This window comes from Ranitomeya variabilis, chromosome 7 (genome assembly GCF_051348905.1).
Source record: "Ranitomeya variabilis isolate aRanVar5 chromosome 7, aRanVar5.hap1, whole genome shotgun sequence".
Classification (NCBI taxonomy): domain Eukaryota; kingdom Metazoa; phylum Chordata; class Amphibia; order Anura; family Dendrobatidae; genus Ranitomeya; species Ranitomeya variabilis.
In genome coordinates this window covers 196417354-196431442 of record NC_135238.1, presented here as the reverse complement: position 1 = coordinate 196431442, position 14089 = coordinate 196417354, and the positions used below count along the sequence as shown (strand labels likewise).

General features: G+C 40.5%; 1 protein-coding gene across 1 annotated transcript in view; it reads right to left on the bottom strand.

Moving 5' to 3' along the window:
• Positions 1-8530, bottom strand: part of TTN (titin) — a 285913-nt gene extending 277383 nt beyond the window's left edge. The window contains exons 1-2 of the mRNA XM_077272621.1: positions 8316-8530; positions 7224-7327 (exon numbers count right to left, since the gene is read on the bottom strand). Coding sequence (XP_077128736.1) covers positions 7224-7314 — 91 coding nt within the window. The 5' untranslated portion in view covers positions 7315-7327; positions 8316-8530. The remainder of the gene's footprint in view (positions 1-7223; positions 7328-8315) is intronic.
• Positions 8531-14089: the final 5559 nt, after the last annotated feature.

Here is a 14089-nt window from a genome sequence, read left to right as displayed (position 1 = left end):
GTGTGTATATATATATATATATATATATATATATATATATATATATATATATATATATATAAATTAAAAAAAAATGAAAAACAGACATAAGCGCCTCTGCATGGACAACATCAGTCATAGCCAGATGCTGGTTACAAGTTCATTTTCTGGTACCTTTCTATCACTCTCAAATATGTACAACGAGGTAGTTTTGCCATTCCGGGGTCTTAGTCAACTGGGTGACAGCAGTAATTTACAAGAACAACTGAATGGATTGCATTAAAAGCACTTATTAAAACACTGCTCAAAAAATAAAGGGAAAACTTAAACAACAGGATATAACTCCAAGTAAATCAAACTTCTGTGAAATCAAACTGTCCACTTAGGAAGCAACACTGATTTACAATCAATTTCACATGCTGAATGGAATAGACAACAGATGGAAATTATTGGCAATTATCAAGACACACTCAATAAAGGAGTGGTTCAGCAGGTGGGGACCACAGACCACATCTCAGTACCAATGCTTTCTGGCTGATGTTTTGGTCACTTTTGAATGTTGGTTGTGCTTTCACACTTGTGGTAGCATGAGACGGACTCTAGAACCCACACAAGTGGCTCAGGTAGTGCAGCTCATCCAGGATGGCACATCAATGCGAGCTGTGGCAAGAAGGTTTGCTGTGTCTGTCAGTGTAGTGTTTACGCTACCAGGAGACAGGCCAGTACACCAGGAGACGTGGAGGGGGCCATAGGAGGGCAACAACCCAGCAGCAGGACCACTACTTCAGTCTTTGTGCAAGAAGGAACAGGAGGAGCACTGCCATAGCCCTGCGAAATGACCTCCAGCAGGCCACAAATGTGCATGTGTTTGCACAAACGGTTAGAAACCGACTCCATGAGGATGGTCTGAGTGCCTGACATCCACAGATAGGGGTTGTGCTCACAGCCCAACACCGTGCAGGATGATTGGAATCTGCCACAGAACACCTGGATTGGCAAATTCGCCACTGGCGCCCTGTGATCTTCACAGAGGAAAGCAGGTTCACACTGAGCACATGTGACAGACATGACAGATTCTAAAGATGCCGTGGCTAGCAATCTGCTGCCTGCAACATCCTTTAGCATGACCGGTTTGGCAGTGGGTCAGTAATGGTGTGGGGTGACTTATCTTTGGAGGGCCGCACAGCCCTCTATGTGCTCGCCAGAGGTAGCCTGACTGCCATTAGGTACCGAGATGAGATCCTCAGACCCCTTGTGAGACCATATGCTGGTGCAGTTGACCCTGGGTTCCTCCTAATGCAGGACAATGCCAGACCTCATGTGGCTGGGGTGTGTCAGCAGTTCCTGCAAGATGAAGGCATTGAAGCTATGGACTGGCCCACCCATTCCCCAGACCTGAATCCGATTGAACACATCTGGGACATCATGGCTCGCTCCATCCACCAACGTCACATTGCACCACAGACTGTCCAGGAGTTGGCGGATGCTTTTAGTCTAGGTCTGGGAGGAGAACCCTCAGGAGACCATCCGCCACCTCATCAGAAGCATGCCCAGGCATTGTAGGGAGGTCATACAGGCACGTGGAGGCCACACACTACTGAGCATCATTTCCTTGTCTTGAGGCATTTCCACAGAAGTTGGATCATCCTGCAATTTGATTTTCCACTTTGATTTTGAGCATCATTCCAACTCCAGACCTCCATGGGATATTAGTTGTGATTTACATTGATCATTTTTAGGTTTTATTGTTCTCAACACATTCCACTATATAATGAATGAAGATTTTTAAACTGGAATATTTCATTCAGTGATATCTAGGATGTGGGATTTTAGTGTTCCGTTTTTCTTGAGAAGTGTATATAAGTATTTCAGGTTCTCCTCCTGCACTTGTTACGGGATCCTTCCTCACTGACTGCACAGAGTTCCTGTTTGCAAAATGACTGCTGAAGGAGAAACGTGATAAGACCTGTCCTTCAGCCTCCACCAATTGGAAAAAACTCTGCAAGGGAAGGAGGTAGATGGTCAGGTTTGGTCCTATGCTCCTCCATCAGCAGATATCATGAGAGCAGGAGAGCTGCGCAGTCTGTGAGGAACAAGTGCAGGAGGAGAACCTGTAATGCAGTTAGGGCCACAAAGTCGTGGCCAAACACATTTGTTAAAACAAAGAGTAACTCCTTTATAAGGTGAAATTTGCCAATTTAACCCTAAAAAAAACAATAATCTTTGCTATTATTTGTTATTATGGTATAATGTGTGTAGCCAGAGGCCTTAGTGGCCGTAGTGAAAATGTAATTTACCGCTGACATCTTATGTGACAGAGGTGCCATTGGCTCTCCTCAGTCACCAGATCTTAAAGGGGACTTTTATATCAATGGCCTATACTTAATATAGGTCATCAATATCTGGTTTGTGGGGGTGCGACACCCAGCACCACCACCAATCAGCTGTTCTCAATGCCACTGGTGATTGGACGTGCTCTGTTGCGGAACTGTACAGCACAGCTTCGTCAGTCATATAGTGGCCATGGCTGGGTACTGCACATCCACTCCCTATTTAAATCAATTGAGTGCAGATGTCTAGGGCCCGGGTGCAGCCACTATATGATTGACAGAGCTGTGCTTTGTAGCCCAATAACTGAGCATATATGGCCAACACTGGGACTGGTGAACCGCTGATCAACAGGGGTATCGGGTGTTGTGTCCCCAACCCTATCAGAAATTGATGACTTATCCTATACATAGGTCAAAAATTCCAGACAACCCCTTTAAGTATAGCTGCAATCTCTGCACTCCTATAGGTATACTCTTATATATAGTCCTTATTTATACAATATCATCTAGGTTTTTAATCCACTCCTATACAAAATAACCTAGGCGCTTAATTCAGTACTGCATAACTCTGTTTTTAGTTTAGAGCCCTCTTATGTGAATTGGCAGCACTGGGCCCTATCAAACACCAGGGCCCAAGTGTAACTAGGTCTTCTGGGCCTTCTATAGGTCTACCTCTGTATAAAGCCTCTGTATGCATACAGTTACCTTGGTAAGAGCAAGTCTGTATGAAAGAAAGAACCTGGGTACATATAATCTAAGTTTATGTAAAGCAAGATAGGTAAGAAAGCCAATTTTTGATAAAAACTTTGGTACATAATCCAATTATATACAAAATAACAGGTACAGTCAGGACCTGCTCCAGCTATATTTGGGAAGTCTTCACTTTTGAAGTTCCCACCACAGGACTTGAACCTATGATCACTTGTTCGCCAGCACAATACCCTGCAATACTGTAATATTGCAGTGCACTGTAAAACTACCCATCTCCTATGAATCCAAGTCACAGGTTGGATTTTACATGTATACTAACATTGCAAACACAAAGACCTTCAGATGAACACCTGGCTGCCATGATAATTTTATTCGCATCCTATAATCATTTTGCAGGGACTAATGGAGTTCAACCGGGACTCTATCCCCCATTTACAACCTCTTAAAGGGGTTGTCTGGTCTAAATCGATAAATCTGTGTGACTGTAGACTTATGAATCCCCCCAGGGCACGCACTTTGCGCTGCGAGGATTCGCTGGTTTCTGAGCTGGAAGTGGCAGTGATAGTTTTCGATTTGCATACTCCTGGGCTGAGCCCGTCTAGTGAGCCTGACCTTGTTCCATACACTTGTACGGAGCGAGGCTGCACCCACTGGTTGGGTTCTGCCCAGAAGTATGCATATTTCGCATATTACCGCCATTCCTGGCTCAGAAATCGACAAATACTCACAGTGTAAAGTGCGTGCCCTGGGGGATTCATAAGTCTGCAGTCACACAGAGTGACAGCATACTTTTCATTTTAGACCGGACAACCCCTTTAAATGCCACTGTCACAAAAGACAGATCATCTAAGAGGTTAAACTTCTTGAGTCCGAGCTATTTCGATAAATAACACAGCTAGCATCCATATAATTACTGGGGTAGATATTCGTGAGCTTCCCCACAACGCCTCTTGCCTTCCATCTTCATGGTCTACACAATGATTAATGTCATTCTGATATCTTGTGCATTCACATCCTACTGTCAATATGTAAAAGCTGCCATGTCAGTAAACTTCTATTTTAGAAAAGACAGCTGGAGCCGAGGTTTTGATTGACAGGACAACTATTTGGAGGCATGACAATGTTAGGGGATGGAGGCTGCGGATTAACACACGTCAGACCTTTTATAGTGAAACAGCTGTCTGCATATAGATCAAGGGGGGATCAGCTTCCCCGAAATAGCACATCACAACTGCGCCTAATACCATCCGACCCTTTGAACCAAATGATAAATTTGTCATCATTTCACTCTGCTGCCAAAGTCACTAATTAACTACAAAACTGATAGCCACCATCCTTCTGTATTCATCAGTAATCTATACATGAGCATCATTACTCTCTGATGACACCTAATGAGGAATGCGACCAAAAGACGTATAGAGGTCTCTGTAAGGACCCCCGAATGTTCTACAATATTGGTCCAATAAAAGTTATATTTAGGCTATGTTCACAGTAGGCGTTTTTTCAGCTGGTTTTGCTTGCTTTTTTTGTTGCGTTTTTGTCATTTTTCTGCATGCTGATAAAGTTTAGTGCAAAAAATAAAATAAAATCTCATTCTATTTAATCAGGTTATGGCACAAAACATGCTGCAAATCCTGATACCTGTGTGTTTTTGGTGCAGATTTTCAGCGTTTTTTCACCACCCTTTACTGTCAATGGGTGAAAAAATGCTGAAAGACGTGACATGCTCTATTGCGCAAAAAAACACGCATAGCACAAAACCCTGATGACAAAAAAACAATGTGTGTTTGTGAGATTTCTGAAATCTCATAGACTTCGCTGGTACTGTAAAATGCAGCTGAAAATTTGCATTACAAAAACATAAAAAAACCTGAAAAAAATGCCATATGTGAATATAGCCGTATGGTAAATAAACTCGGGGAGCTGTTTGAGCACAAATTCAGTATATCCTTAGAAATCCATACATATACATATATACATGAGTATAGGTTAAAAAACAAGGTCTCAATGTAGTCTTGACTCAAAAAGCTAGCATCTGTGTAGAAAAAACATGACTGCTTCCTGAGGCCGGTTTCACAAATCTGAATTTCACAGTCCGTGCTGTGTATGGACCACAATGTATGGACTGGCTTCGGGTCCCCAAATCTGACTGACTGTTGAGTTCGAGCTGGTACAAGGACTGTGAAAATCCAATGTATAAAACCAGCCTGACAGAAAACAGCGCCCCTCTTCTTCATGGACTGTGTCTGGTATTGTCGCTCAAACCTAACTAATCTGAATGAGTCTGAGCTGCACTACCAGGCCTGGCCTATGGATAAAAGAGGCGCTGTTTCTGGCCATTTTTTACCCTATCCTCACACAATCCTTTGATATATAACTGTAAAAATGGAGAGATAGAGTGTTACAGCAGCTAAATTACTGTATATTCATTTATTGCTTCTTATTAGTATTTTCATATTTTTAAAACTGCTTGCAAAAGCCAGGTTGCCTTTTTTAGTTCTATAGATCATATAATATTAGCTGACATTTATAATATAGTTCAGCAAAGGTCAAATATACATGGAGCCGACTAAAAACCCTAAAACCTGTAGTTGTTGTCCATAGCAACCAATCACAGAGCAGGTTTCATTTTTCAAGAGCAGAATATGAAATGAAAGCTGTGCTGTGATTGGTTGCTATAGGCAACAAATACAGATTCATAAGTCTTCCTCACTGAGGTCAACATTCATCGCATATGGATCATACGTAGCAAATCTATTTGAAAAAAATGTCAACTAGCGAATATATAATCATTTGATTCATACTATATTATCTCGTTATCTGTCAGCCAGCTTTACAAGACAGACCCTTGTGAAGCTTGTGGGCCTCAATGCAAAATCTCAAATCAGTTCCCCAGACTATCACAGTTAATTTATGAGTGTTGGTCTTCTCATAGGCATCAAAGGGTCCTTGTGGACCACCCTAGGGTGAGACTAAACACTATAAATATGACCCTGCCTGTGTCACCATATGTAAGAACCAAAATAAGGGGAGGAAGGATCACAAAATAAATCGTGAAATACACATATACATATAATAAGAGACAAGACATGAACAGAAAAATAAGGCTGTTATCACAATTAATATTTTTCACACACAGCGTTTTTGCAAAAAAAACCAACAGGTTTCTTGTGCCGTTTTTCAGTGTTTTATGGCCATTTTTTTAGTATTTTAAAATGTGTGAAGGAGGTTTTAAAAAAAAATCTGAGGCTGATTTGTAAGAATCCGATCCTCAGATTTCTGGCCCCTCATTGCAGTTCAATATATGAAAATGCCTCATTCAATGGGAATTAATTTCCCATTGAAATCAATGGGGGGCAATTGATTAAGTAAATTATGCTCCAAAATCAATATGAGAAAAAAGTCAATTTAAATATACTCTAAATATTTATTTGTGCTATGCATGCATTGCAGATATTTGCTGAAATGAAAACTATTCTTATGTTTTAGCTAGGTGGCAGCTTTGGCCAAAGATCGCTATATGTCTCTGCTAGGTCGTAGCACAATATGGGATCGCATAGTGACTTGTGACTGCGACAAGAAAGTGACAAAAAATCCAACCAGATGCAATTTTTTGTTACTTGCCTGTCGCGGTATTGCGCTGAGCTATACCAGTGACATATGCCAATATTTGATTTGTCCGCACAACTTGTGTCGCGAAAAAAAGTCGCTTTGTATTCTCTGCCTTAGTCTTGATAATTAGTCATTTATTTAGACATTGCTCAGGATTTAAACCCATATTTTACCATATCATAAATTATAAAAAATTATGGACTAAGCAATGCTAACTAACGAGAATATTTTATTGATTACACATATTTATATTCTATATATATATATATATATATATATATATATATATATATATATATATATCACATGACATGCAGAGGAATTAATTTAAACAAAAATAACGATATTGTAATATTGCATTTTTATTTTTGCATGATGAAATACAATATAATAAATGTGACATATTTACACAATTACAATATAATACAATAATATATATACATATAAATATATATGTGTATATATATGTATATATAGTATTGTATTATATTGCAACTGTGTAAATATGTCACATTTATTATATTGTATTTCTTCACGCAAAAATAAAAATGCAATGTTATAATATACCGTATATGAAAAATAGTTGCTTACCACTAATCTGAGCCTCAAAGGTTGCAGCACTACCCTCCAGTGCCACAACACTTTGTACCGGCTGTATAAACGTCGGCGCTTGCGAAGCCATTTTTATAGGCACTCTGAAAAACATAAGAGATAATACAAAAATTAAATATTAAATATACTTTTTCATACTTTATTTTTTTAAATGTCAGAATAAAATTGTTTTTGCAACTATGAAATGTTGGAGAATTAGTAGCGTAAAGCTGTAGAAAAGCACTATTAATTCATAAAGGAAATATTTAATAAATTAATTTTGCATCTATTTTTATTCTAAACGATTACATACTGATACTGTACACAAAACTTTACATATAATACAGAAGTAGTTTTCTTTTTAAATAAATTATGGCCCAAGTTTCTAAAGTTATAAAATATTTGTTCAGTTGTTTTTAACATTGGAAAATAAAATTAATTATTTGAATAAAATGTTTTAGAATTAAATGATAATAGAATAATATGCCAAGAAAAAGTATTAAATCTGTTTTTAAATTCTGTATTTTTTAATAATATGAATTAAATAATCTGAATTAATAAAGATCACAAAAGGGCATGTACTAAATTTAGCAAAGGGGCTATGATTGACAGGAGACAAGTGGTCACTGCTGGGATGTTACAGATATGGGAACAGATGATTCCCTTAAAAAGTCATCGGAGCCTAGCTGATTCCTTCTGCGTCTTATCAGAGTTATTCCTGGCACATGTCTGCCTGTGACTAATACTTTTAAACCTTGTCAGTTCATTTAAAAGAAACACAAGTTGCAAAATACGGTATTTATTCTAGCTATCAATACTTTGAATTTACAAGTATCAGCATAATATATATTGCTACACATATTACTGCAAGGTAGTCAGATATCTTTTGGCAATATGTACAAATATAGATAGATACTATGAGTATAATGTTATTTAATTATTATTATTATTTATTATTACTGTACAAATTATCTAAATTTAGCTTCGTGACAGTGATACATATCATAAAAAATCTAAAAAGTTTCAAAAACATATACAAGTTTCAATAAAAAAGTTAAGTAGTCCAACTAGTAAAATAAACTGACCACTGACCTGAGATCTTCAGAGTGCCTAAAAGGATTGGGACTAAGCCCAAGTGTTGGAAAGCGACGTCTTTATCCCAAAGAAAATTGTTTGACAATCCCAGTGTGTAAATGGTGGACCTCTGTGCCTAGAAAACAAAACTACACAGGGGTTGGCTGTGTGTAGTTTTGTTTTTCTATGCAATCCCTACACCCGAGGCAAGGTTGGGGATGCACTAACTGCTCAGAAGTGCTAACTTGGTGCTTTTACCTTTTATACCCCTGATCTGCTGACAGACCCGCATCATCACTTCATGGGCCCACCCTATTGACCGGAGATGCTGGGAGAGGGTGGTCAACTCTATGTAATGTCACACCTGTCTCCATGACTGCTGGTGCTAAATTTGTCATTCTGAAATTTGTCTCCACTGAGGAAACCCAACATGTGCGCTGTGGGGGAAGTGAGACTGTCCAGACTTTGACTTTAGTATTTCAGTGGATAGCAATAAAAATCTGAGACAAGGAACTACCACTCTTCAAGTCATAAATCGTAACTATGTGAAGCTATATATATTAAGAAAAAGTATCCTAATTACCAAAGTATATATGATATAAAGTAATTTATTTAAAAAATAACAACATAACTTTTTTTTTCTATTGCAAAGTCCAATATAATTTTTTCTTTTTCATAATCAACAGGGTCTCCCAAAAGAAGTAGGAATACAGTTGAGTCAATAAAATGTATCCTAACAGACTATATACAATGCCTACAAGTAGTATTCAACCCCCTGCAGATTTAGCAGGTTTAATAAGATGCAAATAAGTTAGAGCCTTCAAACTTCAAACAAGAGCAGGATTTATTAACAGATGCATAAATCTTACAAACCAAAAAGTTTTGTTGCTCAGTTAAATTTTTATTAATTTTAAACATAAAAGTGTGGGTCAATTATTATTCAACCCCTAGGTTTAATATTTTGTGGAATAACCTTTGTTTGCAATTACAGCTAATAATCGTCTTTTCTAAGACCTGATCAGGCTGGCACAGGTCTCTGGAGTTATCTTGGCCCACTCCTCCATGCAGATCTTCTTCAAGTTATCTAGGTTCTTTGGGTGTCTCATGTGGACTTTAATCTTGAGCTCCTTCCACAAGTTTTCAATTGGGTTAAGGTCAGGAGACTGACTAGGCCACTGCAACACCTTGATTTTTTGCCTCTTGAACCAGGCCTTGGTTTTCTTGGCTGTGTGCTTTGGGTCGTTGTCTTGTTGGAAGATGAAATGACGACCCATCTTAAGATCCTTGATGGAGGAGCGGAGGTTCTTGGCCAAAATCTCCAGGTAGGCCGTGCTATCCATCTTCCCATGGATGCGGACCAGATGGCCAGGCCCCTTGGCTGAGAAACAGCCCCACAGCATGATGCTGCCACCACCATGCTTGACTGTAGGGATGGTATTCTTGGGGTCGTATGCAGTGCCATCCAGTCTCCAAACGTCACGTGTGTGGTTGGCACCAAAGATCTCGATCTTGGTCTCATCAGACCAGAGAACCTTGAACCAGTCAGTCTCAGAGTCCTCCAAGTGATCATGAGCAAACTGTAGACGAGCCTTGACATGACTCTTTGAAAGTAAAGGTACCTTACGGGCTTGTCTGGAACGGAGACCATTGCGGTGGAGTACGTTACTTATGGTATTGACTGTAACCAATGTCACCACTGCCATGAGATCTTCCCGGAGCTCCTTCCTTGTTGTTCTTGGGTTAGCCTTGACTCTTCGGACAAGCCTGGCCTCGGCACGGGAGGAAACTTTCAAAGGCTGTCCAGGCCGTGGAAGGCTAACAGTAGTTCCATAAGCCTTCCACTTCCGGATGATGCTCCCAACAGTGGAGACAGGTAGGCCCAACTCCTTGGAAAGGGTTTTGTACCCCTTAACAGCCTTGTGACCCTCCACGATCTTGTCTCTGATGGCCTTGGAATGCTCCTTTGTCTTTCCCATGTTGACCATGTATGAGTGCTGTTCACAAGTTTGGGGAGGGTCTTAAATAGTCAGAAAAGGCTGGAAAAAGAGATAATTAATCCAAACATGTGAAGCTCATTGTTCTTTGTGCCTGAACTACTTCTTAATACTTTAGGGGAACCAAACAGAATTCTGGTGGGTTGAGGGGTTGAATAATAAATGACCGTCTGAAAAAACTTTTCACAATTTAAAAAAAAAAATAAACAAAGAAATAACATTCTTTTTTGCTGCAGTGCATTTCACACTTCCAGGCTGATCTACAGTCCAAATGTCACAATGCCAAGTTAATTCCAAATGGTAAACCTGCTAAATCTGCAGGGGGTTGAATACTACTTGTAGGCACTGTACAGTACAGAGCAAAAGTTTGGACACACCTTCTCATTTAAAGATTTTTCTGTATTTTCATGACTATGAAAAATTGTACATTCATACTAAATGCATCAAAACTATGAATTAACACATGTGGAATTATATACTTAACAAAAAAGTGTGAAACAACTCAAATTATGTCTTATATTCTAGGTTCTTCAAAGTAGCCACCTTTTGCTTTGATGACTGCTTTGCACACTCTTGGCATTCTCTTGATGAGCTTCAAGAGGTAGTCACAGGAAATGGTCTTCCAACAAACTTGAAAAAGTTCCCAGAGATGCTTAGCACTTGTTGGCCCTTTTGCTTTCACTCTGCGGTCCAGCTCACCCCAAACCATCTCAATTGGGTTCAGGTATGGTGACTGTGGAGGCCAGGTCATCTAGCTTAGCACCCCATCACTCTCCTTCTTGGTCAAATAGCCTGGAGGTGTGTTTGGGGTCATTGTCCTGTTGAAAAATAAATGATGGTCCAACTAAACGCAAACCGGATGGAATAGCATGCCCCTGCAAGATGCTGTGGTAGCCATGCTGGTTCAGTATGCCTTCAATTTTTAATAAATCCCCAACAGTGTAACCAGCAAATCACCCCCACACCATCACACTTCCTCCTCCTCCATGCTTCACGGTGGGAACCAGGCATGTAGAGTCCATCCGTTCACCTTTTCTGCATCGCATAAAGACATGGTGGTTGGAACCAAAGATCTCAAATTTGGACTCATCAGACCAAAGCACAGATTTCCACTGGTCTAATGTCCATTCCTTGTGTTCTTCAGCCCAAACAAGTCTCTTCTGCTTGTTGCCTGTCCTTAGCACTGGTTTCCTAGCAGCTATTTTACCATGAAGGCCTGCTGCACAAAGTCTCCTCTTAACTGTTGTTGTAGAGCTGTGTCTGCTGCTAGAACTCTGTGTGGCATTGACCTGGTCTCTAAAGGTAATACAAAATTCTGGTATTACCTTTGGATATAGGGGTTGGTAAGCCTTTCCTGTGCACCTTAATTATTAAAGGAATGACTTGTCAGATTATCTGACCTGGTCTCTAACCTGAGCTGCTGTTAACCTGCGATTTCTGAGGCTGGTGACTCAGATAAACTTATCCTCAGAAGCAGAGGTGACTCTTGGTCTTCCTTTCCTGGGGCAGTCCTCATGTGAGCCAGTTTCTTTGTAGCGCTTGATGGTTTTTGCAACTGCACTTGGGGACACTGTCAAAGTTTTCTCAATTTTTCAGAGTGTCTGACCTTCATTTCTTAAAGTAATGATGGCCACTTGTTTTTCTTTACTTACCTGCTTTTTTCTTGCCATAATACAAATTCTAAAAGTCTATTCAGTAGGACTATCAGCTGTGTATGCACCAGACTTCTGCTCAACACAACTGATGGTCCCAACCCCATTTATAAGGCAAGAAATCCCACTTATTAAACCTGACAGGGCACACCTGTGAAGTGAAAACCATTCCCGGTGACTACCTCTTAAAGCTCATTAAGAGAATGCCAAGAGTGTGCAAAGCAGTCGTCAAAGCAAAAGGTGGCTACTTTGAAGAACCTAGAATATAAGACATAATTTGAGTTGTTTCACACTTTTTTGTTAAGTATATAATTCCACATGTGTCAATTCATAGTTTTGATGCCTTCAGTGTGAATGTACAATTTTCATAGTCATGAAAATACAGAAAAATCTTTAAATGAGAAGGTGTGTCCAAACTTTTGGTCTGTACTGTATATAAATATGTATTTTAGTTTGTTGTGTTGTGACCAAATGCCGTTTGTTTATTGACTTTACAAAATCTTATTAGCACCTTGCCATCAACACACAACCTTGTAGGTCTTCTCCATCATTCATCAGTAAGTTCATTACTAGCGCTTGTACGATGAGGAGCTATTAGCTGCCTTGTAATGTATGTGCAGAAATAAACCATACATCAGATAGGTCCTTTATGTACAAAGTTGTATGAAAAACTACAATAAAATACATCTTATGCAGCCCAGCAAGAACTGGATATTGGCAATATACTAAAATTGGGCTAATGTTCTCAATCCTTAAAAAGCAAGGAGTTTCTTTATTTGGTAAAAGAATTGTTAACACCCAGGCTGAGTCAATGTAATTCCAATGGGATCAGCACCTACATAAAGGATGGGGGATCCATACCATGCTTCTGCCAGTGGAGAGGTGGTCAAAATCCTCATACAAAATTAATATGACTTCATATCCTGTAGATATGTCATGAAATGTATGAGATAGGAATACGCCTTTAAAGGGAACCTGTCACCAATTTTTTTCAGATCTGAACTAAGACTAGCACCTTATTCACCGCCTGTGCTGTATTTCATAAAGGGCTATATACCCCCTGATTCCGCCTGTATAACCCCCAAAAAACGTTTCAAAATGCTCCCCCTTCCTTGCTGAGGTGTCTATCCCGATCTCGGCTTCTGATTGCCGTCCTCTGGCTCTTATTGATGTGGATGATACCTCCTGCATCATCCACATAGCCAGGCGAAGTCTCGCGCAGACATCGCCGGCTCGCGCTTGTTCACTTTGCCCTGCCCTACTGGAGGCAGAGCCTAAAACATAAGGGCTCATGTGCTCTTCTGTTTCAGGCTCTGCCTGCAGTAAGGCACATGCACACTTATGTTTTAGGCTCTGCCTGCAGTAGGGCGCATGCGCACTTATGTTTTAGGCTCTGCCTGCAGTAGGGCGCATGCGCACTTAAGTTTTAGGCTATGCCTGCAGTAGGGCGCATGTGAACTTATATTTTAGGCTCTACCTGCAGCACAGCGCATGTGCACTTATGTTTTAGGCTCTGCCTGCAGTTGGGTGCATGCGCGCTTATGTTTTAGGCTCTGCCTGCAGTAGGGCGCATGGGAACTTATATTTTAGGCTCTACCTGCAGCACAGCGCATGTGCACTTATGTTTTAGGCTCTGCCTGCAGTAGGGCGCATGTGCACTTATGTTTTAGGCTCTGCCTGCAGTAGGGCCCATGCGCACTTATGTTTTAGGCTCTGCCTGCAGTAGGGCCCATGCGCACTTATGTTTTAGACTCTGCCTGCAGTAGGGCCCATGCGCTCTTATGTTTTAGGCGCTGCCTGCAGTAGGGCGCATGCACATTTATGTTTTAGGCTCTGCCTGCAGTAGCATGTGAACTTACTGTATATTTTAGGCTGTACCTGCAGCAGAGTGCATGCACATTTATGTTTTAGGCTCTGCCTGCAGTAGGGCCCATGCGCACTTATGTTTTAGGCTCTGCCTGCAGTAGGGTGCATGCACATTTATGTTTTAGGCTCTGCCTGCAGTAGGGCCCATGCGCTCTTATGTTTTAGGCACTGCCTGCAGTAGGGTGCATGCACATTTATGTTTTAGGCTCTGCCTGCATTAGGGCCCATGCGCTCATATGTTTTAGGCGCTGCCTGCAGTAGGGTGCATGCACATTTATGT